This window comes from Cygnus olor (genome assembly GCF_009769625.2).
Source record: "Cygnus olor isolate bCygOlo1 chromosome W unlocalized genomic scaffold, bCygOlo1.pri.v2 SUPER_W5, whole genome shotgun sequence".
Lineage (NCBI taxonomy): Eukaryota > Metazoa > Chordata > Aves > Anseriformes > Anatidae > Cygnus > Cygnus olor.
The window spans coordinates 651,338-665,703 of NW_024429076.1; the positions used below are offsets into that span (position 1 = coordinate 651,338).

Genomic DNA, 14,366 nt, shown 5'->3' on the forward strand with positions numbered 1-14,366 from the left:
CTGCTGTTCCTGGAGTGCTGTTCATGGTTACTGCATACTAGTCTATTAATAAACTAATGAAGTGCGCACAGTATATTAACAAGACCTACAAATGACCTACCTCTAGTTAAGAAACCAATAAAGTAAATATGTTTTGGAGATAATGTCTCAACTTAGAAAATTAAAATGGCATGTTGTTAATTATTACTGACTATTTTAGACATTCACGCTTTTGTAAATACAGTCCTTTTGAGATAAACACCTAAGGTCATCGGTCCCTGTCCAATTTGTTAGTTTAGTAGAGATCTTGCAAAACCGTATGTTTTGGTTTAATAAGAAGAAGCACCGATATCTCCTCTTTTTTTTTGGCTTTTATTTACCCATAATATTTTGAGTTGTATCAATCAAAGCAAACGTTTCCATGTAATCAGTAATCTATTGAGGGTCATTATTTAACTAGTTAAATGTTTATTACTGTAACTTTCACTCAATCTTTTTCACAGTAGCCATGCTGCAGGAAAGAAAGGAACAGAGGAATTATTTGGGCAAAGTTAATGTTGAAGATAGTGTCAAAAATACAAGAGAATTCAGCCAGATCAATCTTACTGTAAAGCTGTTGTTTATTATTTCTCTCAAAAGATTGTCTAAGCTGAAGTCTATTTCTGGATTCCTCATTTACCATACTGAAGAAAATCCTTATTTGACCATTATATTTGTGGGGGTTATGAGAGACATTTTTAAACTTGCAGTGTTTTAAAAAAATAAAGATATTTGCTATTCTTAAAGTGTCATTTAATCGCAAGCGCTGTCTACTGTTTGGGGAACCAAAATAGAGTGTAGTGTTTGTTTTTGTTTTTTGTTTTTTTGTTTTTTGTTTTTTTAAATAATGTATAAAACAGTTCTTTAAAATCTCGCTCTTCAAAAATACAGTATTTTTGGCCATAAATTTGTACTATTACTATCTTAGTTCTTTGACATATTTCTGAAATATATTTGGCCTTAATGTTCTCCCAAAATGTTTCTTATTATGATAAATATTAGATAGATGTATTATTCCAATGACTACTTTTTTAAAAAAAAAATATACATGCTCCCTCCTCATTGTCCAAATATTAAAATTTCCTGATGTCCTGGTTTCGGCTAGGATAGAGGTAATTTTCCTCCTAGTAGCTGGTATGGTGCTGTGTTTTAGATTTAGGATAAGAATAATGTTGAAAACACACTGATGTTTTAATTGTTGCAGAGCAGTGCTTACACTAAGCCAAGGACTTTTCAGCTTCCCACTCTGTCCTGCCATTGCGCAGGCTGGGTGTGCATCAGGAGCTGGGAAGGGACAGACCCAGGACAGCTGACCCAAACTGGCCAAATTGGTATTCCATACCATATGACATCATGCTGAACAATTAATATGGGGCTGGCTGGGGTGGGGGGACTGGCTGCTCGGGGATAGGCTGGGCATCGGTCAGCGGGTGGTGAGCAACTGCATTGTGCATCTCTTGCTTTGTACATATTATTAGTAGTAGTACTATTATCATTATTATTATTATTTTCCTTTCATTTCTGTCCTAATAAACAGTCTTTATCTCAACCTACAGGCTTTCATTTTTTTTCTGATTCTCTCCCCCATCCCAGAAAGTGAGAGGGGAGGGTGAGCGAACAGCTGTGTGGTGCTTGGCTGCCGGCTGGGTTAAACCACAACAGTTGCTGAAAATCAGACTGAAAGCTTTGCCTGCATGAGCAACACAAAATTCCTTTTGTGGTGGTAAAATTTTTAATATTTAAGATTTGTGAGATCTAGTTAAGAAGTTTATTCTAACAAAAAGAACATTCCTTTCAACGAAAAGCTAACAGTCTGATTGTTTTCAACCCCCACTTCTGAGTTAAGACAATACTGGGCATGCTACTCCTACAGGCTACAGCAAGAGCCACCTCTCCATATTTTCAATTGTGATAGTTAAGAAGCTACTTAAGGAGTCCATATCTACCAGGTATGTATACTTGGCCTAACACATAAATGATTTTCTGGATTTATCCCATCCAAGAATGCACACCTGACTTTCTTAACATCAGAATGATTTTCCTCACCTCTTTCATTTATTTGAAACAGTATATAAGTGGGATCTTGTAGTGGGTTTATGTGGCAAGGTTTTGGTAGCGGGGGGGGGCCATAGGGGTGGCTTCTGTGAGAAGAATCCAGAAGCTGCTCCATGTTAGATAAGGGCCCCGCCAATGGCCAGAGCCGGGGCAATAAGCGATATTCTTTGCACCTCTGTGAGAGCATATTTAAGACAGGGAAAAAAAAAATCTGGGGAACAGCAGATGGGAGAGAGAGAGGAGGGAGAAACAGCCTTGCAGGCGCAAGTGAAGAAGTCAGTGAAGAAGGAGGGGGAGAGGTGCTCCAGGTTCCAGAGCTGATGTTCCCCTGTGGCCTGCAGTGAGGACCATGGTGAAGCAGGCTGTCCCCCTGCAGCCCATGGTGTACCACGGTGGAGCAGGTTTCCATGCTGCAGCCTGTGGAGGAGACCACGGTGGAGCAGGTGGACCTGCACCGACAGAGGCTGCGGCCTGTGGAGGACCCCCGCCAGAGCAGATTCTGGGCCGGACCTGTAGCCCGTGGAGAGGAGACCACGCAGGAGCAGGTGACCTGGCAGAAGCTGCTGCCCGTGGGGGACCCAGGTTGGAGCAGTGTGCTCCTGATGGATGGACCCCGTGGTACGGACCCATATCTGGAGCAGTTCTTGAAGAGCTGCTGCCTGTGGGAAGCCCATGCAGGATCAGTTTGGGAAGGACTGCATCCCGTGGGAGGGACCCCACATGGAGGAGGGGAAGAGAGAGAGTGACCGAGAAGGAGAAGCGGAGACGAAGTGCTACAGATTGACCGCAACCCCCATTCCCCCGTTACCCTGCGCCGCTCAGGGGGGAGGAGGTAGAAGAAGGTGGATGGTGGGAAGGTGTTTTCTTTGTTTCTCGCTTCTCTAGCTTGTTAGTAATAGGCAATAAATGTTACTGTCTCCCTACTCTGAGTCTGTTTTGCCCGTCACGATAATTGCTGAGCAATCTCCCCATCCTTATCTCAACCCTTGAGCCCTTTGCATCGTATGTTCTCCCCTTTTCCCTTTGAGGAGGGGGAGTGAGAGAGCGGCTGAGGTGGAGCTCGGCTGTCTACCTGAGTAAAACCACCAGAGATCTCTGCAATCACTTGGCAGAGGACAGGGGCGCAGAGGGGGAAATGCTGCTTGAGTGTTTTCTCACTATGAACATAATTAATAAAGCTTCTGTCTGACCTGTTTTAAATTGTACTTGTGTTATTATGCACTTGGAGTCCTGATATTCTCTGACACTTTCAAGACACTCTAAAACCACTACAATCTGCTTAAGTCTCTCTTTAAAACTCATGTCCCCTCTGATAAAAAATAACAACAAAAAAAAATCCTTGTATGAGCACACGTATCATTAGGATTGACATCAGAGTCTTTCTGCTCTACTGTATCCACTGTTCTCTACCACATCTGAAAATTTTGCTATATTACAGAAATGGATCGTCAACTCTTTTGTCATATGCAATCTCCCCCCTCAAAAAACAGTTGGAACAAATTAACAAACATGCTCAATATCATTATAATCATGTTTGTATTAACTGCATAACAGCGCACCTTTATGTCTATAGAACTGCATACATAAAACCAAGACATTTTCCATTAGGAGGGATGGAGTGATGGTTTGATTTTATTTTTAAAATAATTTACTTGTTGGGTTGACAGACTTTTTCAAAATGTTGAAAGGGAATATGGAATGTGTAAATAAACAAAACTGATTATTTACATACAAAGGAAAAGATAACGGGAATGCCATTATTATTTAAATACATACTAAACCCCCGCATAATTTTCAAATATCATTATTATAGCTGCTACTGTAACAGAAAATTTAGAAATTCATTTATTTGGTTTATCGTAGTTTATAACTATTATTGCAGTGACTTATACTCAAGGCTTCTTTAAAGCAAAAGGGTTGGAAATTTACTTTTTTTTTTCCATATGAAACCTGTTCCTTGGAACAGGTTGCCTAGGGAAATGTTGGAGTCACTGACCTTGGAGGTGTTTAAGGAATCATAGAACGGCTTGGGATGGAAGGGACCTTAAAGATCATCTAGTTTCAACCCCCCTACAATGGGCAGGGATGCCACCCACTAGAGCAGGTTGCCCAGGGCCTCGTTCAACCTGGTCTTGAACACCTCCAGGGATGGGGCATCCACAACCTCTCTGGGCAACCTGTTTCAGTGCCTTACCACCCTCTGAGTGAAGAATTTCTTCCTAACCTCTAATCAAAATCTCCCCTCTATTAGTTTAAAACCATTCCCCCTTGTCCTGTCATTATCGGATTGAGCAAAGAGTCGCTCTCCATCTTTTATATACCCCCTTTAAGTACTGAAAGGCTGCAATGAGGTCACCCCAGAGCCTTCTCTTCTGTCGGCTGAACAGACCCAGCTCTCTCAGACTTTCTTCATAGGAGAGGTGCTCTAGCCCTCCAATCAAAGTCGTGGCCCTCCTCTGGAACTGTTCTAACAGATCAACATCCTTCTTGTACTGGGGGCTCCAGACCTGGACACAGTACTCCAAGTGGGGCCTCACAAGGGCAGAATAGAGGGGGACAATCACCTCCCTTGACCTGCTGGCCACTCCTCTTTTGATGCAGCCTGGGAAGCAGTTGACCTTCCAGGCTGCAAGTGCACACTGCTGGTTCACGTCGAGCTTTTTGTGCACCAGAACCCCCAGGTCCTTCTCTGCAGAGCTGCTCTCAGTGAGTTCTTCTCCGAGTCTGTACTCATGTCTGGGATTGCCCCTACCCAGGTGCAGCACCTTGCACTTTGACTTGTTGAACCTCATTAGGTTCACATGGGTCCACTTCTCAAGCTTGTCCAGGTCCCTTTGAATGGCATCCCTTCCTTCTATCGTATCAACTGCACCACTCAGCTTGGTGTCATCTGCAAATTTGCTGAGGGTGCACTCGATCCCACTGTCTACGTCATGGATAAACATATTAAACAGTACTGGTCCCAAGAATGATCTCTGAGGTACACCACTCGTCACCAGCTTCTACTTGGACATAGAGCCATTGACCACCACTCTCTGGGTGCGACCTTCAAGCCAACTCCTTATTCACTGAATGGTCCACCCATCAAATCCATATCTCTCCAGTTTGGAGACCAGGATGTCATGTGGGACAGTGTTAGAGGCCTTGCAGAAGCCCAGGTAGATTACATTGGTCGTTCTTCCTTTGTCAACTGATGTAGTCACTCCATCATGGAAGGCTACCAGATTGGTCAGGCACTATTTACCCTTGGTGAAGCCATGCTGACTGTCTAGGATCACCTCTTTGCCTTGCATGTGCCTTGACATTGCTTCCAGGAGGATCTTTTCAATGATCTTGCGAGGCACAGAGGTTGAGGCTCACAGGTCTGTAGTTCCCCAGGTCCTCCTTTCTACCCTTTTTAAAAATGGGTGTGACATTTCACTTTTTCCAGTCACCAGGGACTTCGCCTGACTGCCAGGACTTTTCTAATATGATGGAGAGAGTCTTTGCAACTACATCAGCCAGTTCCCTCAGGACCCTGGGATACAGGTCATCAGGCCCCATAGACTTGTATTTGTTTAGTTTCATCAGGTGTTCTCGAACCTGCTCTTCACTTACAGTGGGTGGGACTTTGCTCCTCCAGCCTCCATCTATGGGTTCAGGGAAACAAAAGACTTGGGAATCCTGACTGTCAGTGAAGACTGAGGCAAAGGAGGAAAGGGTAGATGTGGTACTTAGGGACATAGTTTAGTGGGCAATATTGGTGGTAGGGGGATATTTGGACTAGATTATCTTAGAGGTCTTTTCCAAGTGATTCCATGATTCTATGAAACCAGGGATTTAAAGAAATTCACCATTCACCAGGCAATACAGTAATATTATGGAGTGGCAGCACTGTATGCTATTCTGTTGTTAATGTGATTGAACTGTGTATTGCAATCGTTATATTTTGCTAAGTGTAACTTACATTTGTACTGTGATTTCAGTATAGTTTATAACACTCTGCTAAATCAGAAATCCCATGTAACAGCAACTATCTTCAAATAAGTAAATTTGATATTAAACATTACACCCTCCATGCATGGAATATCTAAAATAACCTAGTCAGAGAGTACTGGACTCTGATAATTAGCATTAGATGCTTATTTCCTACTTTAGAGACTTACTAATTCTAGTCCTCTAAGGCAACCATTAAAATATATGGATTGATTCCACAATAGATGTGATACTGTTTTCAAAACTGAAATAAAATTAGGACCTACAAATATAAGAAATTCAAAGTATAAGAAAAATTCTGTTTCAACTTCTACTTACATTTGCTGTTCATTTCAAAATGAACACAATCTGAAAGTATATTGTCAGCCTAATTAGTCTCTTAAAATTTTCTTTCACTGCTTATGTACCCTAAAGATTATCTGTCACTTATATGGAACGTCCCATGATTATTAGCTTTCTTACCACTGAAAATACAATATTGTATATTTGGGGACACTGAGAACCCATGCAATACAAGAGAGTTTTTTACTGTACTTTGCACCACTGCAATGAAATATGCACATGCAAATTATAAAAGTGATATATTGGGAAGGCAACTAGCTCTACAGGACAGCAGATTGCATGGGAAAACATGAACCCTGTATGTGGTGTTTATAAATCAGAATGCTTTGTGATAATAGAGTATCAGAGCAAATATGAGCAGACCTAATTCATGTACCAGTAGCTTTCTAGCTGCCTAAATTGCATCAGCAAAATTTTAAGTTTGTCTTGATTCACTCACGTATATAGGGTTCTGCTAGATAAGGATCCTCAGACTACTGTGCAGATAAATCTCACCCCAGAGCTCTGTTGTGAGTAAGGCTAAGTTCCAATGACTTTAAATGGAACCTTCATGGTGCTTTTCAATGTCTTCTGCACTTTCCTCAGTGAGAGACTTCCATTCATGCCAACCTGACAAATGGAGTCTGGAATGATATAATCATTAATTTTCATAGCTAATATAAAAGTTCCAGTGGAGACCGTGGAAGCTTTTGCCACAGTTCTAATAACCAAATAAGGTAACTTAAAATAATGGGCAACACCAAAAGGTCATCCTCTCCTTCCATCATTTTTCTCTCCCCTACCCCCCCGGCAACAGACAAAAAATTTCAACAGATTTCTATACTACATTCCTCAGGGCAACTGAATTTCTTGGAGCCAACCTTTAGGCAGCCCTCAGGGTCCAATGTTAAATTCCACATTGCTATTTTATCAGAATTTGGCCACAAGAGAGTAGATACATAGCATTCAAGACCAGGTTTAGTCGCATGTATAGTTGATCTATAACAAATAGGATTTAACTTAAAATGCTTTAAAAAAAAAACACTTTACAAATTGAAATCTGTTTTCAGTTATATGTTTGCCTTCTTAGCAGCCATGTTCTTTCAAGATTAGTCCTTTTTTGTATAGAAGATGTAATCGTACAAGACACAAGAATACTTGCTTGGTACTATTTACCTCATCACCAGGACTGCAAAAGAAAAGGGAAAAAAAGGAAAGGGGAAGAAAATAAAATATAAAACAGAAGTTCTATGGCATTATAATTTGTATGAGTTGCATGGAGGGCTTCCCTTGGTTACACTTCCCAGTGTTCACTGCTGTCATTATACTCCATGAAAGTACTTTTGCCCAGCTTGCATCTGTGAGCTTATGTCAGAGGAGAGTAAGGGCTTGAACAGAACTAACAAAAGAACAAGAAAAAACATCAGCAATTAACAGCAATTAACTCTCCCTAGTAATAAACTTACTGTAAGATTTCAAATGATCATAGGCTTATGTTTTGGGAAACAAACACACTCATACTAGATACACTACCATCCTTAAAGTAGCCTTTACGTTCAAGTTATTAAGAGTATGTTTCTGCCGCATATGCATGCACACACACAAAAACACCATACAGATATGTATACAAAAAATATAATAAAAAGAATTGCTTTGTTAGAAAAAACAGAAAATAAAAGAGTTGTAGCCACTATATACTTACTACTTAGTTGAATCTGATAACTGATATTCCCGTCGTCTGTCATAACATTCCTGGATTCCAGGGTCATTCCATAAACTTCTTATTGCATCTACATAGGGGTTCCCAAAAGTTGACACCTTTTCTACATCGACTTCTCGAACTAACAGTGCATGAACCTAATTTGAAACAAAGAAAACAATAAAATTTACTTCATTTTCTATGTTTACAAAGAGTTCATGTGCAGTGAAAAAAATTAACAGGAATAATTTTTCAGACTGGCCATCTCACCAATGTGAGGTTATGAATGAATGATGATAAGATGTGTTCAAACTAAGAAAAATAGTAATAGGGATGATATTACACAAAAAGGAGAACTAATGAATTTGTATATGAGCCCTTATTTCAGAATAAGCTTATCCTAATCCAATACTATTTAGCTGAAATGAATAAAATGTTCACATTAAAAATTATATTTAAGCTAATTTTAAAGAAAGCTTTCATTTTTCAGATATGATTTTAGTGCATATAAAATACCTGCTTTTTAATGATGTTAGCTTGGCAGAGTTAAACTGATGAAGTACAGAAAATGGGGAGGAGGATATTTGCCTTTCAAATAGATTCATTAAAAAAAAAAAAGTTTTAATGTTACCACAAACATAACAGAAGTTACCACTAAAAAAGAAAAGCTAGATTCTTAGGAATGATTACCAGTTACTTTTTTAAAATCTTCATAATTTACAGTACAAAGTAATCTCTTCAAATAGGGAGTTGTTCTTATTAAAGAAATTTATCCTGCTAACAAACATACAACCCCTCACCCCCTTTTTTAGATGGCCTGGGAGAATGATGCTACTACTCCTTGCTTAACAAAACTTTATACCTGCAACTAGTTTACTCGAGAAATCAAGAACTCCAAGTTCAACGTGAAAAATGTGCATCTTAGAGATATGGAGAACATATGTTCTCTATTATTAGAACCCAAGTCTGCAACTTCTAAGAAAGTATATTTTCTTCTGGAACATCATACCCACCCATCCTGAATGTCTGGACAAATCATGAAGGGTCTCTACCATTTCACAGCAAGTAACAACAAATATTATTCTACTAAGCACAAACCAAAGTTCTTGTGAAACAGGAAGATTTGTTTTATTTTTGGAGAAGATCATATATTTGTTCTCAAACTCAATTATGTATTCTTTTGGCTTTGTATTCTTCCCAAAGAACGATGCCCCAAGTATTTGTTCACTACTTATGACAAAATGATATAGCAATATATTCAGATATTGATAATTTTTTAAAATTATTATTCTTGAGCTCTGAAATTATGTCCAGCTGGGCCAGCAAATGGGTCTGTTTCCATATTCTCTCCATACATACATAAACCTTTTGGAATCTTACAACAGTGGTTACAGTCAATGTTGGAGCAAGCTTGGAAAAAAGTTCAAGTTTTTATATTCCTTTTGATATTGTCCATGTAATTTTTCCAAGCTAGCTTTCTAGCCTAAAAGAAAAATTTATGAGGGAGACATGCACAGTCTATTTCAAAATAATTTCTTCTTCTGATCTGTTATGGTTTAACCCAGCTGGCAGCTAAGCACCACAGAGCCGTTCGCTCACCCTCCCCCCTCCCTCTGTGGGATAGGGGGAAAGAATTAGAAAGAAATGAAAACCTGTGGGTTGAGATAAAGACTGTTTATTAGGACAGGCAAGAAAGGAAAATAATAATAATAATAATAATAATAATAATAATAATAGTACTACTACTAATAATGTGTACAAACAAGTGATACACAATGCAATTGCTCACCACCCGCTGACTGATGCCCAGCCTATCCTCAAGTAGCCACCCCCCACCCCCCCCAGCTAGCCACCCCTATATATTGTTCAGCATGATGTCAGATAGTATGGAATACCAATTTGGCCAGTTTGGGTCAGCTGTCCTGGGTCTGTCCCCTCCCAGATCCTGCTGCACCCCTAGCCTGCCCGCTGGCAGGAGAGAGCGAGAAGCTGAGAAGTCCTTGGCTTAGTGTAAGCACTGCTCTGCAACAATTAAAGCATTAGTGTGTTATCAACATCCTTCTCATCCTAAATCCAAAACACAGCACCATACCATCTACTAGGAGGAAAATTAACTCTATCCTAGCCGAAACCAGGACATGATCTTAAATCCACAGAAGAAAGCCATATGATTGAGATGCAGTAGGCAAGGTTTTTTTCATATCAATGGTTTGTGTGGACTAGCCCATTTTAAGATGCCCATTTAAAAAATCTCTCTCACATGGAAAAATACATCTTAGCAAATATTTTCTTTTTTGTAACAGGATTTCCCAAACCTATATGTAAAGGACTGTGGTTGTAGTGTTTGGCCTGTCAGTAATTAATATCACTGTGCTTGATGATTCAGCTAGGTCTGGATGGTATAATTTACATAGACTGCATAACTGACAGCAGTAGCATGAGATCGAAACAGTCTGGGAGCTGGATGGAAGTCTGTACAAAAAACCATCATCACGACAAAGAATTTGTCTCTCTTGTCTTGAGAGGACTACAAATCCAAAGTGATTAATTTCTTGAGAACGTAGCTCTTGCTTATAGCAGAAACAATTATTTAAGCCAGTCAACAAAAGTCATGAGTCATTTACAGGTTCAGACCCTGATGACTTGTAATCTTCAGCTGTGGTTCATACAAATACCTTGCCTTATTGGGCTGTATAGCAAGACATGCAGCTTTGGAGGAAATCTTCATCTATCCTTTGCCCTTTTCCTTTTCCTTGGACCTACTAAATCAAGAGCAAATGCAAAAATAAAGGCTTTCCTGCAAACCTGCACATATTCGAAACAGGTGTAACATTCAAGGAGATTAATACTAGGCTATATTTCACTGTCTCAAACATGTAACAGGTTGAGGATGTGTTACTTAACGTGTCAGAAAGCAGAACTCTGATGATCAGTCCAAGGTAGGAAAGTAGATTTACATAACAGCCTGAGAGAACTATTTTGGAAGAGAACTGTAGAGAGGTAGTTGTTTCCTTTGAGCAACCATGAAGCACAGAACGGATCAGGTTAAATAGGGAAGAGGTTTCATGGTGTGCTATACTTAAGAACTATATTTAAATTAATAAAATACATTGTGACTTGCTGGAAGGAGGCTTGGTACAATGCTAATCATCCTGCAGTTACTGAAAAAGGTGAATGGGGTATCAAAACTGCCTAAATACGAATTTGTCATCCTTTCCTATTTTACATTCCAAGTTCTAAATAGGCAAAATAGCATATCCTCTTTGAAAAAGAATTCAACGGACACATAATAGAATCTAAAAATTTGAGTTTGCAGAAAATATTTTTGTTGTTACTGTTCATTGTCAGTAAAATGCTTTGAATAATCAGTCCTAACCCATGACCCATGGGCACTACAATAAAACAATAATGATTTAAAATATTTTGTGACTTCATTTGAAAATGACTCAGTAAAAAATGTATTGTTATACTCTACTTATAATATTTTTATATAACAAATCACTGGAATAACAGAAGAAAAGTCATGTCTACACCTGACTTTTTTTTAATAGGGCTCAGAGAAAGCTTAGATAGTAGCTGAATATATCAGAAATTTATTTCTAAACTGAAATCGGTGCCCTGAATTTTCCTGATTTCTTATTTACTTTTAAGCTGCATCAGACATGAAAGACAACAAACACTATGCCATTGCTGCCATTGCTATGGAGCTGCAACCAAAACATTCAAGCAAGCTGTTATCTAGGAATATATCACTATCTATACAGATAAGAGAAAAAGCTTCTGAAAATTGCATTTTAAAGGTCATATTATCACTAATAATATACTCCTTGAAAAAAATCCTTTTCAGTTACAGAGCAAGAGAAGCACCATGAAACACAACTCATTCCTCTAGCAGATTTCTCTTGCAGGTGTTAGACACACAATGTGAGCCATGCCAAAGAAGGAGAGAGGGAAGGTTAGGTGCACAATTCAAATACAGAACCAATATCTTGGTATATGTACTTTTACAGTTATCCTATTATTCTCTCCTAAAGTTTTCAATCCTCTTTTTATAAGCAAAAGTTTTTATTAGCAACAAAATAAGTAGTTCTCTGATGTCACTCAGAAGAGTAAAAAGTTACCTTAGTCACTAATAACTAGTTCATCCAGTATGGGTAAGTATATAAAATACAACTTTTACTCATTAAATGTGAGGTGCCCTTCTATGATATGGAACATATCATTTGTTTATTTAGGGAAAGGAAAGATATCAGAAGATGCAATTACAGCAGCGCAATTTAGATACTATTTAGAAGTAAATAGGTTTAGAAGTAAATAGGTCTAGACCTAGATAGGCCTGGAGTTAAATCCAGTTGGAGGCCGGTCACTAGTGGAGTCCCCCAGGGCTCAGTACTGGGGCCAGTTCTCTTCAATATCTTTATCGATGATCTGGATGAGGGGATTGAGTGCACCCTCAGTAAGTTTGCAGACGACACCAAGGTAGGTACGTGTTGATCTGCTTGAGGGTAGGAAGGGTCTGCAGGAGGATCTGGATAGGCTGGACCGATGGGCTGAGGCCAACTGTATGAAGTTCAACAAGGCCAAGTGCCGGGTCCTGCACCTGGGGCGCAACAACCCCAAGCAGCGCTACAGGCTGGGAGATGAGTGGTTAGAAAGCTGCCTGGCAGAGAAGGACCTGGGAATACTGGTTGATAGTCGGCTGAATATGAGCCAGCAGTGTGCTCAGGTGGCCAAGAAGGCCAACAGCATCCTGGCTTGTATCAGAAGCAGTGTGGCCAGCAGGGCTAGGGAAGTGATTGTCCCCCTCTACTCGGCTCTGGTGAGGCCGCACCTCGAGTACTGTGTTCACTTTTGGGCCACTCACTACAAGAAGGACATGGAGGTGCTCAAGGGTGTCCAGAGAAGGGCAACAAAGCTGGTGAGGGGTCTGGAGAACAAGTCTTACGAGGAGCGGCTGAGGGAGCTGGGATTGTTCAGCCTGGAGAAGAGGAGGCTCAGGGGTGACCTTATCACTCTCTAGAGGTACCTTAAAGGAGGCTGTAGCGAGGTGGGGATTGGTCTATTCTCCCACGTGCCCGGTGATTGGACAAGGGGGAATGGGCTAAAGTTGCGCCAGGGAAGGTTTAGGTTAGATATTAGGAAGAACTTCTTTACTGAAAGGGTTGTTAGGCATTGGAATGGGCTGCCCAGGGAAGTGGTTGAGTCACCATCCCTGGAGGTCTTTAAAAGACATTTAGATGTAGCACTTAGTGATACGGAGGACTTGTTAGTGTTAGGTCAGAGGTTGGACTAGGTGATCTTTGAGGTCTCTTTCATCCTAGATGATTCTGTTTGACTCCAAAGCTAACATACACAGACTAGTTCTGCTAATGCAAATCACACTACAGGGCAAAAAAAGGGTGTGACTGTTTTGTCACTTACTCTCCAGCTTTCATGTTTCCCATATATAAACTTCAGGTTGCCTGACTATCACTTAAGCTGTTGCCTAACAAATAAAGCTACATAAATTTATCAGCATGTTCATTACTGCATTTTTATAGAATATCTGATTATGAAGGCCTGAATTATCACTTTTATCTCTATTCATACCTTTCCTCCCCACCAAAACAACATATCCATAAGAATATTTCCATTAAATGAAACAACTTCTTCAACAGACTGTTGGCAATCACTCTCTGTAGAAAAAATGAGGTTTTCAAAACAAAACAGGGAGAAAAACAGAAATGAAGTATCCGTATGCAATTTATTCTCTACTAAAAGGACCAACAGTAAAATGAATCAGTCTTTCTGTGACTTTCACTGTGTCTTTCTTTCAAGATCTGGTTGGATTTGGCCCTGGGCAACCTGATCTAGTGGGTGGCATCCCTGCCAATGGCAGGGGGGTTGGAAATAGATGATCTTTAAGGTCCCTTCCAACCCAAGCCGTTCTATGATTCTATAATTCTATGATTATGAAAAAACTTTGGTAAATGCAAACTGATGAAAAGGCACAAAAAGCTATTTCTCAAACTTAAGAGAAAACTATTTTCTAGTGACTAATAGATCCATTAGGATAAAATGTCAACAGTACAGGTATATACATAACTCATAATGAACTTGGTTATAGTCCTGTCAAAGAAAAATGTCAACTTAAAATGGTAAAAAATGTTCTATAAATATTTCTATGTTACTGACACAGTACAAAACCTGATCTGCCTATATCACTAGCCACAGAAATATTAAATGACATAACATATCATGTTACTCAAATACCCACACATAAACACGTACACATATGTTGCTACAGATCCCTGAATAC

The 14,366-nt window shown here is 39.7% G+C and overlaps 1 protein-coding gene across 3 annotated transcripts in view; it reads right to left on the bottom strand.

Moving 5' to 3' along the window:
* LOC121062972 (guanine nucleotide-binding protein G(q) subunit alpha-like) overlaps positions 1 to 14,366 on the bottom strand; it is a 126,909-nt gene that overhangs the window by 59,572 nt on the left and 52,971 nt on the right. For all 3 annotated transcript variants that reach the window (XM_040543277.1, XM_040543278.1, XM_040543280.1), the window contains exon 3: positions 8,072 to 8,226. In XM_040543277.1, the coding sequence (XP_040399211.1) occupies positions 8,072 to 8,226 (155 nt within the window). The remainder of the gene's footprint in view (positions 1 to 8,071; positions 8,227 to 14,366) is intronic.